This window comes from Carassius auratus, unplaced genomic scaffold (genome assembly GCF_003368295.1).
Source record: "Carassius auratus strain Wakin unplaced genomic scaffold, ASM336829v1 scaf_tig00003633, whole genome shotgun sequence".
In the NCBI taxonomy this organism is placed as follows: Eukaryota; Metazoa; Chordata; class Actinopteri; order Cypriniformes; family Cyprinidae; genus Carassius; species Carassius auratus.
Window position 1 is genome coordinate 236,376 of NW_020523535.1, and position 15,383 is coordinate 251,758.

General features: G+C 38.0%; 1 protein-coding gene across 1 annotated transcript in view; it reads left to right on the plus strand.

The window, feature by feature from the left end:
* Window positions 1-15,383, plus strand: part of LOC113070266 (neuron navigator 1-like) — a 120,536-nt gene that overhangs the window by 17,033 nt on the left and 88,120 nt on the right. Inside the window, exon 4 of the mRNA XM_026243496.1 lies at window positions 6,408-7,172. Coding sequence (XP_026099281.1) covers window positions 6,408-7,172 — 765 coding nt within the window. The remainder of the gene's footprint in view (window positions 1-6,407; window positions 7,173-15,383) is intronic.

The window sequence follows — 15,383 nt, forward strand, 5'->3', positions numbered from 1 at the left end:
CACCTGTGCACATGCGATGTCATCAATCAGGTGATGACGGCGTAAAATGACCGGTCATATTGGAACATATGGAACTCGCATTGATCAAAGTTTACAAAGAGTGACTGATTTGTCCACGTTTTTTGTTCATTGCTGTTGTTGTAATGTATTGGGAAGCCAGAACGTAAATCCATCAATAGAAACATACATAAGCTGAACTCTGTCTGTTTTACATGTTGTTATTTTTAACAAACCAAATTACAGATGCATTGTCAGATTTAAGTTGAACTGCAGTACAAATGCGTGCCGAACCGTGGATGGAGAACAGTACGGTTCGGCTTTTTAACGAGAACCCCAGTGCATTGAGATATCTGAGTATATGTGTTGTGATGAGTGAACTGCAAGTGTGTGAGCGTATTAGAGATGAACCTTCTAAGTGTGTGAGTGTGTTTTAGTGATGAGTGGTCTGAGAGCGTAAGCATTATGGTAAGTGGGCTCAGGGGTTTCATCAGATTTGAGATCATTCACCCCTCTTTGAGTTATACAGATTGAATTACACTTTTTCCATTTCAACATCTGCTGGCTTACTTTAACTCAGATGTCTGACACACAAATACATACAAATGTGGTTTCACACAATACATTGCCTCATCTTTCGCACACAGAAAGCGTAGGCAGAGACAGCTGTTATTTATGACTATGGTGTGAGATCCTCACAATGAATCAACACAACACAGGCAAGAACTGCACTGAACATGTGCTTCGATTCTCAAACTCCTCTGAGGCATTAAACCTTAAGTTTTTGTATTTTCTATTCCATTCCACTAGTGTCATCATTGTATTAGCATTCATAAAGATGGTCAACTCCTCGCGGTAGCCACAATGTTGAGGTCACATGACCAACTGGGTCTTGGAGTTTAAAGTTAGCAAACTTATGGGCATATCTGAATCTCCAGAGCTGTTGGGAGCATCAGAGAGTCGGATGCTTTTTAATTGATTAATGGGGTCAGGTCAAGTAACCTTTATTTATGAAGCGCTTTTAACAACAAAGCAACTTTACAGTATCAAATAGGAAAATACTAGTGTGTCAATGCACTCCCAAAGCAGTCCCATATAACAATTTCTTAACCTTTTTTCAGGACAAGTAAAAGCTTTAAAGGTTCCATTTTTTGTGTTTTTTTTTAAAGCTTTGATTGTGTTTACAGTGTACAATATAACATGTGTTCATGTTTCGCATATAAAAAAAACACAGTATTTTTCACACAATTCACACAATCTGTATACCGCTGTTTTCACTGTCATAAAACGGGCTGATGATTTCCTTGTTCTATAAAGTCCCTCCTTCAGAAATAGGTGACGAGTTCTGATTGTGCCAGCGGTTCCTGTGTTGTGATTCGACACCAGCTTAGTGCACACTGCCCTCCTTGGAAATGCAATTGGGCTAGTTTTGAGAAGCAAATGGGCAGGATTTGTTTTGAAATCCTGGCAATCTAGTTAACAAAGCTAAATATCGTTGCCCTTTGTGTAGTAAGTTACAGAAACTGTTAAACGCACCAACTTAAATAATAAAATAGACTTACCTTTTGTGGTCCATAAACAATGCCTTCTCCAGACAAAGAGGGAACTGCTCCATCTTTCAAGAATAATCTTTATGCGAATCCGGCATTAAACTGATTGAGATTGAGGAAGCTGTCCTCAGCAAAATGTGCTGCACATAGTTTTACATGTGGATTATAGTTTTCGGGAACCGTTAAACATAAATTGTAACCATTGATCTCTAAGTACAGCGTCCCTGGGAAGGCCAATAAAAATATAATTTGGACTCCGAGATTAAAATAACATTATTTCGATGACATGCGACATACACAAACACAACTCTTCCCCTTCTCCGTCGGAGCGCAACAAGACCCTTTTTGTGTATTCATGTGGGTGGAGGTTAGTCAAAAAACTGTTTTAGTGACGTCATTACTGCAGGAACTAGAGAGATGTAGTCCAAACGGGTCGTTTTTTGTAGGCGAATTCTGTTAAATAAAATATCTCGCTTGGCATTGAACTTTGAGCTTTAGAATTTTACAGAAATTATTTATACTCTAACAACAACATTACACACTAACTAAAGTTTAAAACATGGTATCACGAAGAACAGACCTTTAAATAAAATCACAAGTGGCAATTACTGATGTTTTTAAAGCGATAGACACATCTGACACATACAATTTCATAATTCACATACTAGTAAATAGTATTTATACTATGCAGAGGACGATATATATATATATATATATATATATATATATATATATATATATATATATATATATATATATATATATATATATATATATATATATATATATATATATATATATATATAATACAAATAATGTATGTATGGATTATCAAGTGATATAATTACTTAGTGGATATTTAACAAAATAATTGCATTAAGTGCTTACATTAAGGTTGCGGTCTTAAAGCTGATGCTGGAATTCATCCTTCATAATATTACAAATGTGAAATCCATTTTGAACATTAGAGTTTATGTCAGTCCATAAGTATGATCATATAGTCACATACTGTGTGACCCGTCTATATGAAGTATAATCCCTTTGTTCGGGAGCAGATTTTCTAAATGCTGAAGGCTGCTTTTAATGCTTTCAGGATAAAAGACCAAAAGCTGCCAGATCTGGTTTATGGCAATTAATTGGGAGAAACCCTTTAGTGTTTATGTTTACACTTTTTTTTGTCAGATTGCAGAGATCAAGGCCAGATTAATATTTAGCATATGGCGAGGAGAGGGAAGCAAAAACTGACCCACTGGCTTTAAGGCAAATCAGCACTGGCCTCTTTTTAAAGTTGGCTCTCTAGAACTGACTTATCCACCATGCATGTTTTATTTGCTGAATTTGAGAATTTGCAGTGAAGTAGAATGCATGTGAATTGACATCAAAAACCAGACGGATTGCTTTAAAGACACACATATACAGTATACTTATACCAGAAGCATCCAAAATCATATTTAAGGAAATCATCCCTGTTGCTTGTTAATTGTTTGTTTCGGCACACAATTAGCTCACAGTTTTAATATATGTTCTTCTTCCTGAAAAGTATGTTTTATGTACAACTTTATGAACAACAAAACCATCTCTACAGTCTAGCTGCAAAGGCAAGATTTTTTGTTTTGTTTTATTATATTCTTTTACTTTTTTATATAAAGAAAATAGTTTTAGTTGACAGTAACATCACTGGTTAGTGATTTTAGCACATTGCTAAACTATATATATATATATATATATATATATATATATATATATATATATATATATATATATATATATATATATATATATATATATATATATACAATTATATGATTTTATTGCAACTTAAGAACTATTGTTTTCATTTCTGGAAAGGGAACTGTTTTCTGGCTCAGAACATTGTCTGACAGTCTGCGGTAGTGTTTTCCTCTAAGGTCATCTTGTACTTTTCAATAGTTAATTCAAAAACAGATAGAAGACCCATGGCATGATCAGTTAACACTTTACTCTGCTGAGTGGGAGAGTAGAGAGAAATGGTACTATTTCCAATCATAGTCATCTCTTTTAAACATGAAGAGAAGTATGCGAGGGAGTAGTATGTGTAGGATATTACAGGAATTCTCCTGAATGACACACAGCCTTATAAGAACACATGAGTAAGTAGCCAATGCAACAGAGGCCATGAATCTTTAGGCCAGCTTTAGTCTGGCTTGTAAAGAGGATTTCCTCCTATTTCCTCTAGTCTCTGTGGCTTTGTGTGGAAAGCTTGGCTCTTGGACTGAGTCATACTCGGGTGTGGTATAGTTGAACCATTAGTAATAGTCTTTTCCCTTTTTAAGAAAGGTTTAACAACCGAGAAACTGTAAACAGGTCATTTTATTCAGCCGAGTGTTATGTACGGTTTAGACACAACTTATGGCTAAAGCTGAATGAAAGCATAATATTATCACATTTATTATCAAATACATTTCATGAAATCATTCTGTGAAGCTTCTAGTGTAGCCTTGTGATGGAATTTTTTTTAGTAGTAGTATCTTTATTGTCCTTATAGAAAAATTGCTGTAAACAGCAGGCTATATAAAGACATAACAATACACTGAAAAAAAGGCATACGATTTACTTTGAAACAATTTTCACTCCTTTTTTTACTTAAAATGACAAAGATAGACACAGTTTCAAATCAACATGGAATACCAAAGCTTCTCTTGTAAATATTATATAGATTGTTTGTAGAAAATGTATTTTAAATAATGTTTTAACAGCTAATTTTAATATATCTATTGATAATGTTTTATTTTATACATTTACAAGACTTCAGGTTTATATCACTCCTTCCACATGAAATAATTTGACACACATTACAAGACACTAGTGTACAGCAGTCTCTTCAGAAACAAACTGACAAATGGGACATATAATTGCACTTTGAATGTTTGACTCAGCTAAATTTTGAGTTACTCTGAAGTTTGTCCAGCAATTTTGGGTCATCTGCACCGGACAGTCGGCTCAGTGTTGAAGCCCTGTGAGCGAGAGACGAGGTGGCGACCTGTGGTGAATTTTACATGAGTTGAGCTATCCTGAACTCATGTTCAAAACAGAGTGCTGTTTATAAGCAAGGTCTCCCCCATGCACAGATCGAGCTTTGTGTAACTGTTTTTAAGATGAACATACTTTAAATCGTGTTTTACTAGTTTTTGATGAAAAAAAAAATCCCCTAACTTAAGCCATATTAACTGACTGACCAGTGGTATGCAAATTAGATATTTTTGAATACTGGCCATAACAGTCCAACTGTGTTTTCATTTAAAGCTAGTTGCTGCATTTGAATATTTCTGTTTGCACTTTGGATTTCCGCCAAAATCTGCAGATATTTCGGGAACTTTCATATACATTGTTACAATGTTACATTGTTACATACAACTATTTTTCTTATCGACTAAGGGTTTTAAGTTCAAGTGCATCAAGTGCATGATGGGAAGAAAGTAATAATTAATACCGGCATATTAATGGATCAGGTAATGCATCACTGTGAAAGCATGCACTTTAGTCTGTTGAAATCAATAACAAATAATTGTTGAAACATGTTGGAATTTATTTTATAAGTGCAGTAGTAGTGCCTTCAGTTCAAATCTACTGAATGCAAAAATTTAGAAAGAATACTAAATTGTGTTATTCCTTTAAATCCTGGTTTATCAACCCTGTGTCCTTGGGCTAATATTTTATATGAGGTCAGTTATTTCTACTAGGATAGTCTGTTTGGTGGAGCTTGCTGAGTAGAAATGACAGAACTAAGTAGAGCACTCTCAAAATTGATTCAACATCCCTAGACTCCTTTTGGCTTTAGAGGAAGGAACTGTGTGCGGTCTTGTATGCATTGTATTGTTGTGACATCCCCTTCCCAAAGCTGGTGAAAAATAAGGTCCATCCTCTTTCAAAATAGAGGCTGTTCCTTCCTAAGCTCAGTCTACAAAAACGTTACAAAAACGTTGCCATGTAAATGGGTGATTTCTGCCACATTGTACATCTTAGTTCTAAAAGATTTGAAACAACATGATGCTTCAAGTCAAATACATTACAGACAGTTTGAGATTCATTTTGACAATAAACAACAAACATTTTCCCCAAAGCTTCTAGAGAGTATCCTAAAGTCATTTAAGTCTTCCATGTAACAATTTTTAAATTGAATACAAGTCTAACAGCATAATGTTACTGTTGAGTATATACTTGCAGTGAAAACATTATTGGTTTTATGATAACAGAGCACTTTAGTGAACCAAAGAGGGCCAATAGAGGATGCATGCTGGCAGGCAACTGTTTAAAAAGACACCGTAATTTATCACAGGTCCCTCATACTGTTAAACTTGTGCAGGGGAGCAGTATAGCATCTTTAGAGTGGGTGAGAGTGGGTGTGTTCGAAAGAGAAAGAGGAAAAGAGAGAGAGCCAGAAGAGTAGGGGGAGGAGGAGGAGGGTGTGGGTGAATGAGCGTGGGGGAGCAAGAGGAGGGACCGTTTCTGCGTCTGTTATCTCTGTCATTCTGCTGCTGCACAGCAAAGCAGCAAGACGCTCTGCTGAAGGGAGGAGAGAGAAAGAAAGAGAGGGAGAAAATGAGTGACTGGGTAGCACTAGAGCAGCTGCAACTGAGGCAGTCTTAACCGAGAGGAGCCAGATTCTGGATTTACATGCTAAAGACACCAGACATATGGATTACCTCTTCAATACAGGATATACTGACTGGTCTTTCTGTATGTGTTACTGGACAGATAGATTTCCTTGTGATAAGGATTTGGCAGCAAGCAACAGAGCTTGCAGACCTTGCTCCTTGTCTCTTCTTGTGCTCAATTGTAAAACCATTTAACTCACTGATGCTATTACATGGTTTCATGCAGGAGGAATGCTTGGGGGTAGCCCAAGAGGACAAGGAGTAGATCTGGAGACTGAAGCTGACAAAACATCCAAAGCCAAGACCCCTCAGGGCCAGGCAGGAGCCAACGGAGTAGGGAGCATGGCTGCGAAAAGGGGCAAGTCAGGGCTCCCACAGGCTACACCTCGGGCTGAGCTTAAAGTATACCAAGCAGGAAACTCTGAGGGTCATCTTCCAGTGCCTAGTAACCTGCGCAAGCAAAAGTCCTTGACCAATCTATGTGTGCTTACGGACGCCGAGAAGAAGATGCACCTGTACCAGCCCAAATGGTCAGATGACATGGAAAAGCCCGGTGCAGGTCAGAACAAGTCAGGAAAGCTCAAGGATACCGGAGGGGGTACGGGCAAGGGTATCCCACTTACCAAGAACCTTTCCAAGTCAGAGCATTCACTGTTTCAGGGAAAGCCAAAACCCTTTAGCCCACCTTCGAAACTGGGCAAACCAAGTCGGATACCTAAGAGTCCTTACGCTGAGGTCAAACCCATCAGCAAGGCTCAAGAGCTGGCAGATGACAGCAAGTCAGATGATGAGATCTTATCCAGCAAGGCTAAAGCTAATGGTAAGAAAACTGTAAGTGGTACCTCAGGAGCAGCCACCCCAGGTGGGGGCAGAGGGGGCAAAGATGCACCAGAACCAGAGGAAGGGGACAAGACTTTTCTAAAAGTGGACCCTGAACTGGTTGTAACGGTACTTGGAGACCTGGAGCAGCTTCTCTTCAGTCAGATTTTGGGTAAGTAATAAAAAGATCCACTAATCCGCTCGCAATGCTGAAGAATGAGCAGTGCTGCCTGGCTGAGGGATCCAGCATTGCTTTCATAGCTCAACCCAGCCCTGCTTTTGCTTAACAACACATCGCTTTGTATTTATTTTTCATCCTGTGCTGCTCACATATCTATGCACACTTTCTCTATTCATACTGTACATCTATTCTTCGTTTGATGCAGCATCTGCATGTTTATGATTAAGATTGTTGGTTTATTTACAATTGCTTTATTTTGCGTGGTTTCATTGAACAATCGCTGCATCCCTTTTTGTTTACATCGCAAGCTCATGTCTTGCATCTGTGTACGTATTGGGTGAGACCAAACCAATCGTGGGGAAGGGGGTATTTGCCTTTCCACTGTCCAGAGTTGACACACTGCCCTAATCTCCAGAATATGCAACTTTAGCTGTTTTGGATGGCGAAAATTATTTACTTATATCTTACATCAATGATAAGCCTCCGTTCAGCATGAATCAGTGTAGATAATTTGAACAAGATCACACTAGAAACAGAAAAATAAATAGCGCTTGATGTCGTAGCAGGAACTTAAAAATAAACCTTCCTTTGGTTGAAATGTTTTCAAGTCATGTTGGGCAACATATTTAGCCTTGCCGCTGGTGCCATTGATCTCTGGGGCAGTTGACAGATGGTCCCCCTCTCTTTTCCTCTCTCCCCTTCCCTCTCCCTCTTTCTGTTACCGGGGGACTTCAAAAGAGAATAATAGGGGTGTCACACTCTTTGAGAAGGTCAGTGCCTCTGAATGAGACTGCAACGACACATGAACATAATGTGTTTTGTTTTTATTTAAGAATGCATTAACAGTGAGGTGACTTCTAAGCTATTTTCCTTTGCATTATGGGATTGGCCAGCTTGCTAGGAAGTCACATTATAATTTGATGCACATTTAATGTAGTGAGTGTTGACTTGAGCATGATTAGCTATTAACTGTCTCTCAACAATCTGCCACTGAACAATAGCCAGTCTAGCGGTTTAGTGTGTTGCTTCTTTGTTGTTAGGGTGGCCAGAGAGATATGGTGTGAAGTGAATCCATCGAGTTGAGATATGAGAGAATGGAATTCAGGCTGTTCGATTTACTCATTTCCTTTCATTCTCTGTAGCTTATTTTGACCTTGCCGCATGGCACCTGCTGAGAGGTGGGGGTGGGCAGGATTAAAAAAAAACAAAAAAAAAAACGTCTTGTATCTGGATCTGGATTTGATATTCTTTTCAACCTTTTGACTGCTGTACATTACTGATGATTCCTTTAGCTTGTGGTGCCCATCGGGGTCAGCTGTGGAGGCAAAGGTTCAGATCTTCCTTCCAGGGTTTGTTATGCATGTGTAACTGAATGTATTAGGGTTGCTTATCCCCTGCCTCTGCTTTTGACCCCACTGTACAAACTCAGTTATACAAGATTCCATTCCTCCAATCAGTACTTCTTTCTGTTTTACTTTTGCTATTTTTACCGTTTGAATGATAGTTATAGCAGGAGATGGGTCAGGAAATGATAGAGAGAAGGTGGGGATAATCAGTTTAACTGGCATGTCAAGCCATCTCTTTATAGTTATACAAATTAGGTCTCCTCTTGGTAATAAGGAAACATTCTTCTTAAGAGCTTAGATGCCTTTGGTATCAGACAGTGACAGTTGAGAGCCACCAGCACAGGGTTAACAGAATCACTACTAAGACAGATGGAAAACCCCAACATGTCTTCTAAATACTTAAGGAACTTGACAGATGTTTCTTATTTGTGTTGATAAGAGCTTTATCAAAGCAAATATCCAACCGCATGCACTAAAACTCCTTTTAAATCAATCAAACCACATCTTTTGGATTTGAGGATTAAATAATGAAGCCTACATTTAATTAATATTTATTTACATTCTGTAATATTTGTAGTTTAGTTAAAATAGTGTGGTTTGTGTTTCCATCCACCTATTTTTCTGCACATTTGTGATACAAATCACATACAAAGATGCTGAATGGGAAATGCCAGGATGTGGATCAATTCTAAAAATGTGCATAAAAACGTATGTGCTCAGCTGAGTCATTTTTAATCTGATCAGAAACACCTTTACCAAATAAATTCCTTGATGCACATCAAAAAAGTGATGTGACTTTGCGAGACGGGATGGCGTAACTTGTTGGACAGCATCTGAAATGCTGTTTTGGTCATGCTGAAATGCCTTGGCTAAAGTCTGTCATCAAAGTGGTTTAGTAAATAACCTTCTAAGACTGTCTTACATGACTACGCTCCCAAACATCAAGCATCTGCCTCTGAATCCAAGATAAAACATGACTGCATTCATTGCGTTTCATCTGCGCGCTCAAGTAATTTATTATACATAAGATAAAGCAGTGGCTTTTCCTACTGCAGCAAATTACCTTTAGTAAATTTATTAGCACAAGTTTATAATTAAGTGAAGATTTTGTTCTCATCGTCTTGCTTAATGAAATTTTATTTGCAAATCGTTTATGCAAAATTCCAGTTTTGCGCTTAAGTTAAATTCGTAACTTTGGATGGAAAAATAGCGGATGATAACCTATTTATTTATTTCTTATGAATAAAACCAAGCCCCATCTTTCATTATTTTGCATTGAATATCCGTTCTCTTTTGAAAATGTGTTACATTGCAGAAGTAAATTTTGTGTATTTTAAGTTTTAAGTCACACTATATACACTACTGAAACAGACATAAAATGAGATCCTAAAAAAGAGAGAGAGAAAAAACTGGTGCTTAGTGTCTTATTCTGCTGTTGAAGGGTGTGTCTCAGAGCTGAAAGCCTCCTTACCAGAGGCACTTTATTGCTATCTTCATCATCATCATTTCCATTTCCGCCTGGCTTGAGATGGCTGGTCTGGGTTAGTGGTGCAGTAGATACACTGGACATCATTTCTGTTCACAGTCGGATTTGCTTCTACAAAAAAATAAAAAATAAAAAATAAAATAAAAAATAAATACAAATAAAATGATAAAAGGCAGGACATGGTGGTAATGATAAAATAAGACAAAATTATCTCAAATTTACTGTAATACTGCAGTCAATACAATCCATTTCCTATATAGAATAAATCATAATGACCTGGAAGCATTTTGTAAGTCATGGCACAGGATTTCCTCATTTCCTGTATTTGATATTGTTGGGTTATGCGTGATAAATTTGTGTGTCCACTTTAAATTGCCTGTAGAATTGTGCACTGGGCATTTAGAGAAATGATAATGTGCAGGAAATGGTTTTATAAATTCAAGCAGCCACTATTTTTTAACAGAAACCATTACTAAAATGCAGTGGTTATGCTGTGTATGTTAAATTTTCCTGAGCTCAAAAAGCCAGGAAATTGTCACAAGGGTTAAAGTCAAACAGCAGTCTAAGGCATCATAGTCACACGTCCAACACAAAATGTTCACAAGGTAGGCAGCATAATTATACCTTCAAGATACTGTTTTAGTGAAATTATAGTGTTACATCACATTTATACTTAAAGGAGAAGGCAAAACTAACATTGGAACCAGCATCGCTACAAGCTCAGTATATTACACACACACACACACACATGTTTGTTTTTGTGAAAGGTGCGGACATCCCATAGGCGTAATTGTTTTTATAATGTAGAAACTGTATATTCTATCGCCCTTCACCAACCCTACCCCTAACCCTAACCCTCACAGGAAACTTTGTGCATTTTTACTTTCTCAAAAAAAACTCATTCTGTATGATTTATAATACGACACACACTTGTGTGCCATATTGCTGCGGTGCCCTGGGCCTGGGGAGCAGTTGCTGAAGGGTAATAGCAAAACAATGTGAAAACAGAAATTGAAAGAGGAATTACAAATAACGGTCAAGATTTGGTTCGTCCACCTCTGTTAACATGGAAACACACACAACCCAACTGTGCCTCCATTTTGTGAGCACTGAGACCATGACTTGTGTGCTGTTTTGACGGCCAACAGATTCATAATGTGATTACTGTCATGACCAGCATCTCCATGCCTCGGCATGCTAATGCAATCTAAGTCCTAATCTAATTTCTGCATGTCTGCAAAACGGAGGAGCAGAAAGAACACGCTCATTTATGCAAGCATGCAACATGGAAATAATATATACTTAGCTCTTAAAACATTCAGAAATATTGTGATTTTTTTTTTTCTCTTCTTTTGGCTCAGTGGATGCAGTTTCAGCCTGTTTAGCAAAGATCGAGCTTTAGTCGTCAACAAACATGATCTTGAAAGCAGCCCTATATTTAAGCATGTTAAAAAAATAACTCTCAAAAGTGCAATACTTTCCAGTGGATTTTTATGTAACATGGTCAACTCTTGGATGCATGCACATATTTAGCCTGTTTTATGTCAGTTGAGCGAGAGCTGCTTTGTGGGTCTTCCTCAAATATCTAGTCAAGTGGTGGTTTATGCGCTGTAGTTGTGTTTTTGAAGGCCATTATTGTTTTGCAGTTGAGACTGCCTCTGCTGTTACAGCCTTTTTCAGTCGTTAGAAGAACACCACACAAATACTATTCCGTTTTCCTGTCTTATATCCTGGAGGCTGGCTGCTTAAAACACTCAAGTGGAAATGATCGTGCAAGCTTTTCTCAGTTTTATGTGAGGATGTGTCTTGGGCTTGCATGTATGAGTAAAGGGCAAGAACTCTTTTCCCCAGCAGTCACTAGTGGTTACTAAAATTCTCATTACTCTTGTATTACTGATAGGAAATAGGCAACGAAAGTTGAATTATGTACTAAATGCCACTTCACTTATTGATAATAGGCTTTTCTATTAAACTAGAGCATTCAATCATAAACTCATAAACTTAAACATTAGCTGCCAATGAAACTGGATACTAACTAGGGTCTAAAACAGAGCCGATTTGTGGCAACATTTTGCGAAGAGCAAGTCAGTTGAAACTTTATGAATGATTATATCCAGTCGTGAACACTTAGACACTGAGAGAATGAGATTTGCTGGCCTTTGTCACAGATGTGTTGTCACCAGCAATAACGACACACCCCACACAGCTGCCCCCACGTCTTTACACAAGCCATTAGAAAGTCAAACATCCCAATGACTCTTGACTCTGTTAATCAAAGAATATTTAGATTCTGAAGATTTGCTTGAAGTCCTCGCTCACTATTTTTTTTTCTATAATAATACATTATTTCAGAGCCAGCTGCTTTATCTAGATTTATTCTCATCCAAAGTGTTTTTAACATTACACTGTCTGTACCAGGGTAAAATGAGTTACTGATATGTGTGTATGTGCCTATGTATATATATATATATATATATATATATATATATATATATATATATATATATATATATATATATATATATATATATATATAAATATATATATATATGCACATCTACATGATAATCATGTAGATGTGGCAGTGGTACCTCTTTCCTCTAGCCTGGTTATGAAGATGGGTGTCTCACTGCTGGTCATATGCTCTCCATATAACAATGTATGTGACGAATAAAAATATTGAATCCGATTTCATGCCTGTCAAATCATTTAAAGGTCTCGTTTTTCGTGTTTTTTTTTAAGCTTTGATTGTGTTTACAGTGTGCAATATAACGTGTTCATGTTTCGCGTGTAAAAAACACGTATTTTTCACACAATTCACTTATCTGTATACCGCTGTTTTCACTGTCATAAAAACGGGCTGATGTCTTCCTCGTTCTATAAGGTCCCTACTTCAGAAATACGTAACGAGTTCTGATTGGGCCAGCGGTTCCTGTGTTGTGATTCGACAGCAGCTGAGAGCATGCTGCCCTCCTGGAAATGCAATTGGGCTAGAACGCACGTGCTAGAGATGTACTTATAATCAGAGGAGCGTTTTTACTGACGAGATGCACATGAAAATCGCATTCGATTTTTTCACAGCGCTACCATCTAGTTAACAAAGCTAAACAGCGTTGCCCTTTGTGTAATAAGTTACAGAAACTGTTAAATGCACAAACTTAAAGAACAAAATACACTTACCCGTTGTGGACCATAAACAATGCCTTCTCAAGATAAAGAGGGAACTGCTCCATCTTTCAAGAATAATCTTTGTGCGAATCCGGCATTAAACTGATTGAGATTGAGGAAGTTGTCCTCAGCTAAATGTGCTGCACATGTGGATTATAATTTTCAGGAACCGAGTTAAACATAAATTGTAACCATTGATCTCTAAGTACAGTCCGAGATGAAAATAGCGTTTCGACGACATGGCAACAAACAAACTCTTCAAATGCAACTCTTCTTCCTTCTCCGTGCGAGCACAACAAGACCACGCCCCCTTTTTTGTATTGTATTTTGTATTCCTGTGGGTGGAGGTTAGTCAAAAAAATGTTTTAGTGACGTCATTACTGCAGGAATTAGAAGGATGTAGTCCAAACGGGTCGTTTTTTGTAGTCGAATTCTGATAAATAAAATATCTCGCTTGGCTTTGAACTTTGAGCTTTAGAATTTTACAGATATTATTTATACTCTAACAACAACATTACACACTAACGAAAGTTTGAAACATGGGATCACGAAGAACGGGACCTTTAAAGGTATCATATGATGCGATTTGTTCTATTCGAATGTAAGTACCCTGAGAAGTGGACATCACAGGATATTCCGCCATGATTCCAGTTCGAAACGAACATGTATGTTCCATTCAAAGTGCATTGAAGTGTGCGAGACGTGAATTTAATTGTATTTATTTACAGAGGTATATGATGTCACACTTGTCCATGTATGAAGATGTTGCGTTGCACAAATCCATGACTGCATTTTACGAAGTGAGGTAAACTTCAACAGATTTCCCCTGCTCAGGTATTAGGGATCAATGAACAGTGTGTAGGGACTATGTCAATGGGAACACAGTCCATGCAGGGCGCTCACTCCTTACGAGCTGATTATCTGAATCAGGTGTGTTAACAAAGAGAGACATGTGAAATATTCAGAGTTGGGGGGCGCATAGACTGCAATTCAGAACTGCTGGAGTAGAGTAGAGCTTGTTGTTTGTAGTTTCTCCGATCGAAAATACAGACATGGTTTTATGTTTACTTGGTGCGATGCAACGCAACGCAACGCAACGCATTAAAAAAACAGTATAAGTTATTATAATCGATTATTATGTCCCCACTGGATGCAACAGATTCCTCGTTTGTAATGGGTTTAATTTAATTTGTCTCGTCAAGGTGGTGTTCCAACCAGGACACGCATCACAGTATGACAAGGGTTCATTTCCGCCTCACACTTGAGGCATTCGGCCAATTAAAAATGCACTGGATAGCTGGCTAATCAGAGCACAACTCGCTTTTCAGACCAACGAGCTTTGTAAAAAAAAAAAAAAAAAAGATATGTTTCAGAAAGGTGGGGCATAGTGGAGAAACAATAATGTACAGTATGTGGAAAATAGTGTGTGTTTTTTTTAACCTTAAACTGCATAAACAGATTTCATTACACCAAATAATGTTATTTTAAGCAACATCATATGACCCCTTCAATATTTGCATTGAGAAGAAGACTGGAGAGACCTTGTTAAAAGCAAACATTTCACCCTAAAGCGGAAAGAAGCAGAGGATCATGTGTTCCCTCCACACATAGTTTCCAGTTCCACAGCTGGTGTCTTTGACCCTCCATGGTGCGATGGGATCATTCTGGTCTGAGGTCATTCCAGAGTTATGATGTTTTTGTTTGTCACACTGCATTGCATCACCTCTTGCCTCCTTTAGCTTCAGAAGACATTAAAGCAACACCCCTGCTCAATCTTTGGCAAGAAAACATTGCTCCACATGAACCTCTTTTTACGACTCTGTCTTTATTGACAAACCGTCTGCTGGTCATATGTGCAGTGATTGTGCACAACAACAGCTGGGTGGACCTCCTCGAGTCCTGAGAGGCTTGCAAGAGATGCAGCTATGGCGTTGGAGGTTTCTCTGTGCCAGTCAGTTTATAAATCCTGCAGTTGTCTGGACATCTCTCCGAGTTCACACTTCCCTGCCCCTAAGCATGTAGGGATTCCTCACCAAACTTGACTGCTTCTGCTTTGTTGTGGTTGGTGTGGAATAAGTGCTTCCTGAGGGAAAATGGAAAAACTTTATTCTTTGGTTACTTCTACATCTTCCACCAAGCAAGGAGATGTTTTAGCATAACCAGAACACAATCACAATTATGTCTAGCAATGGCACATAGAAA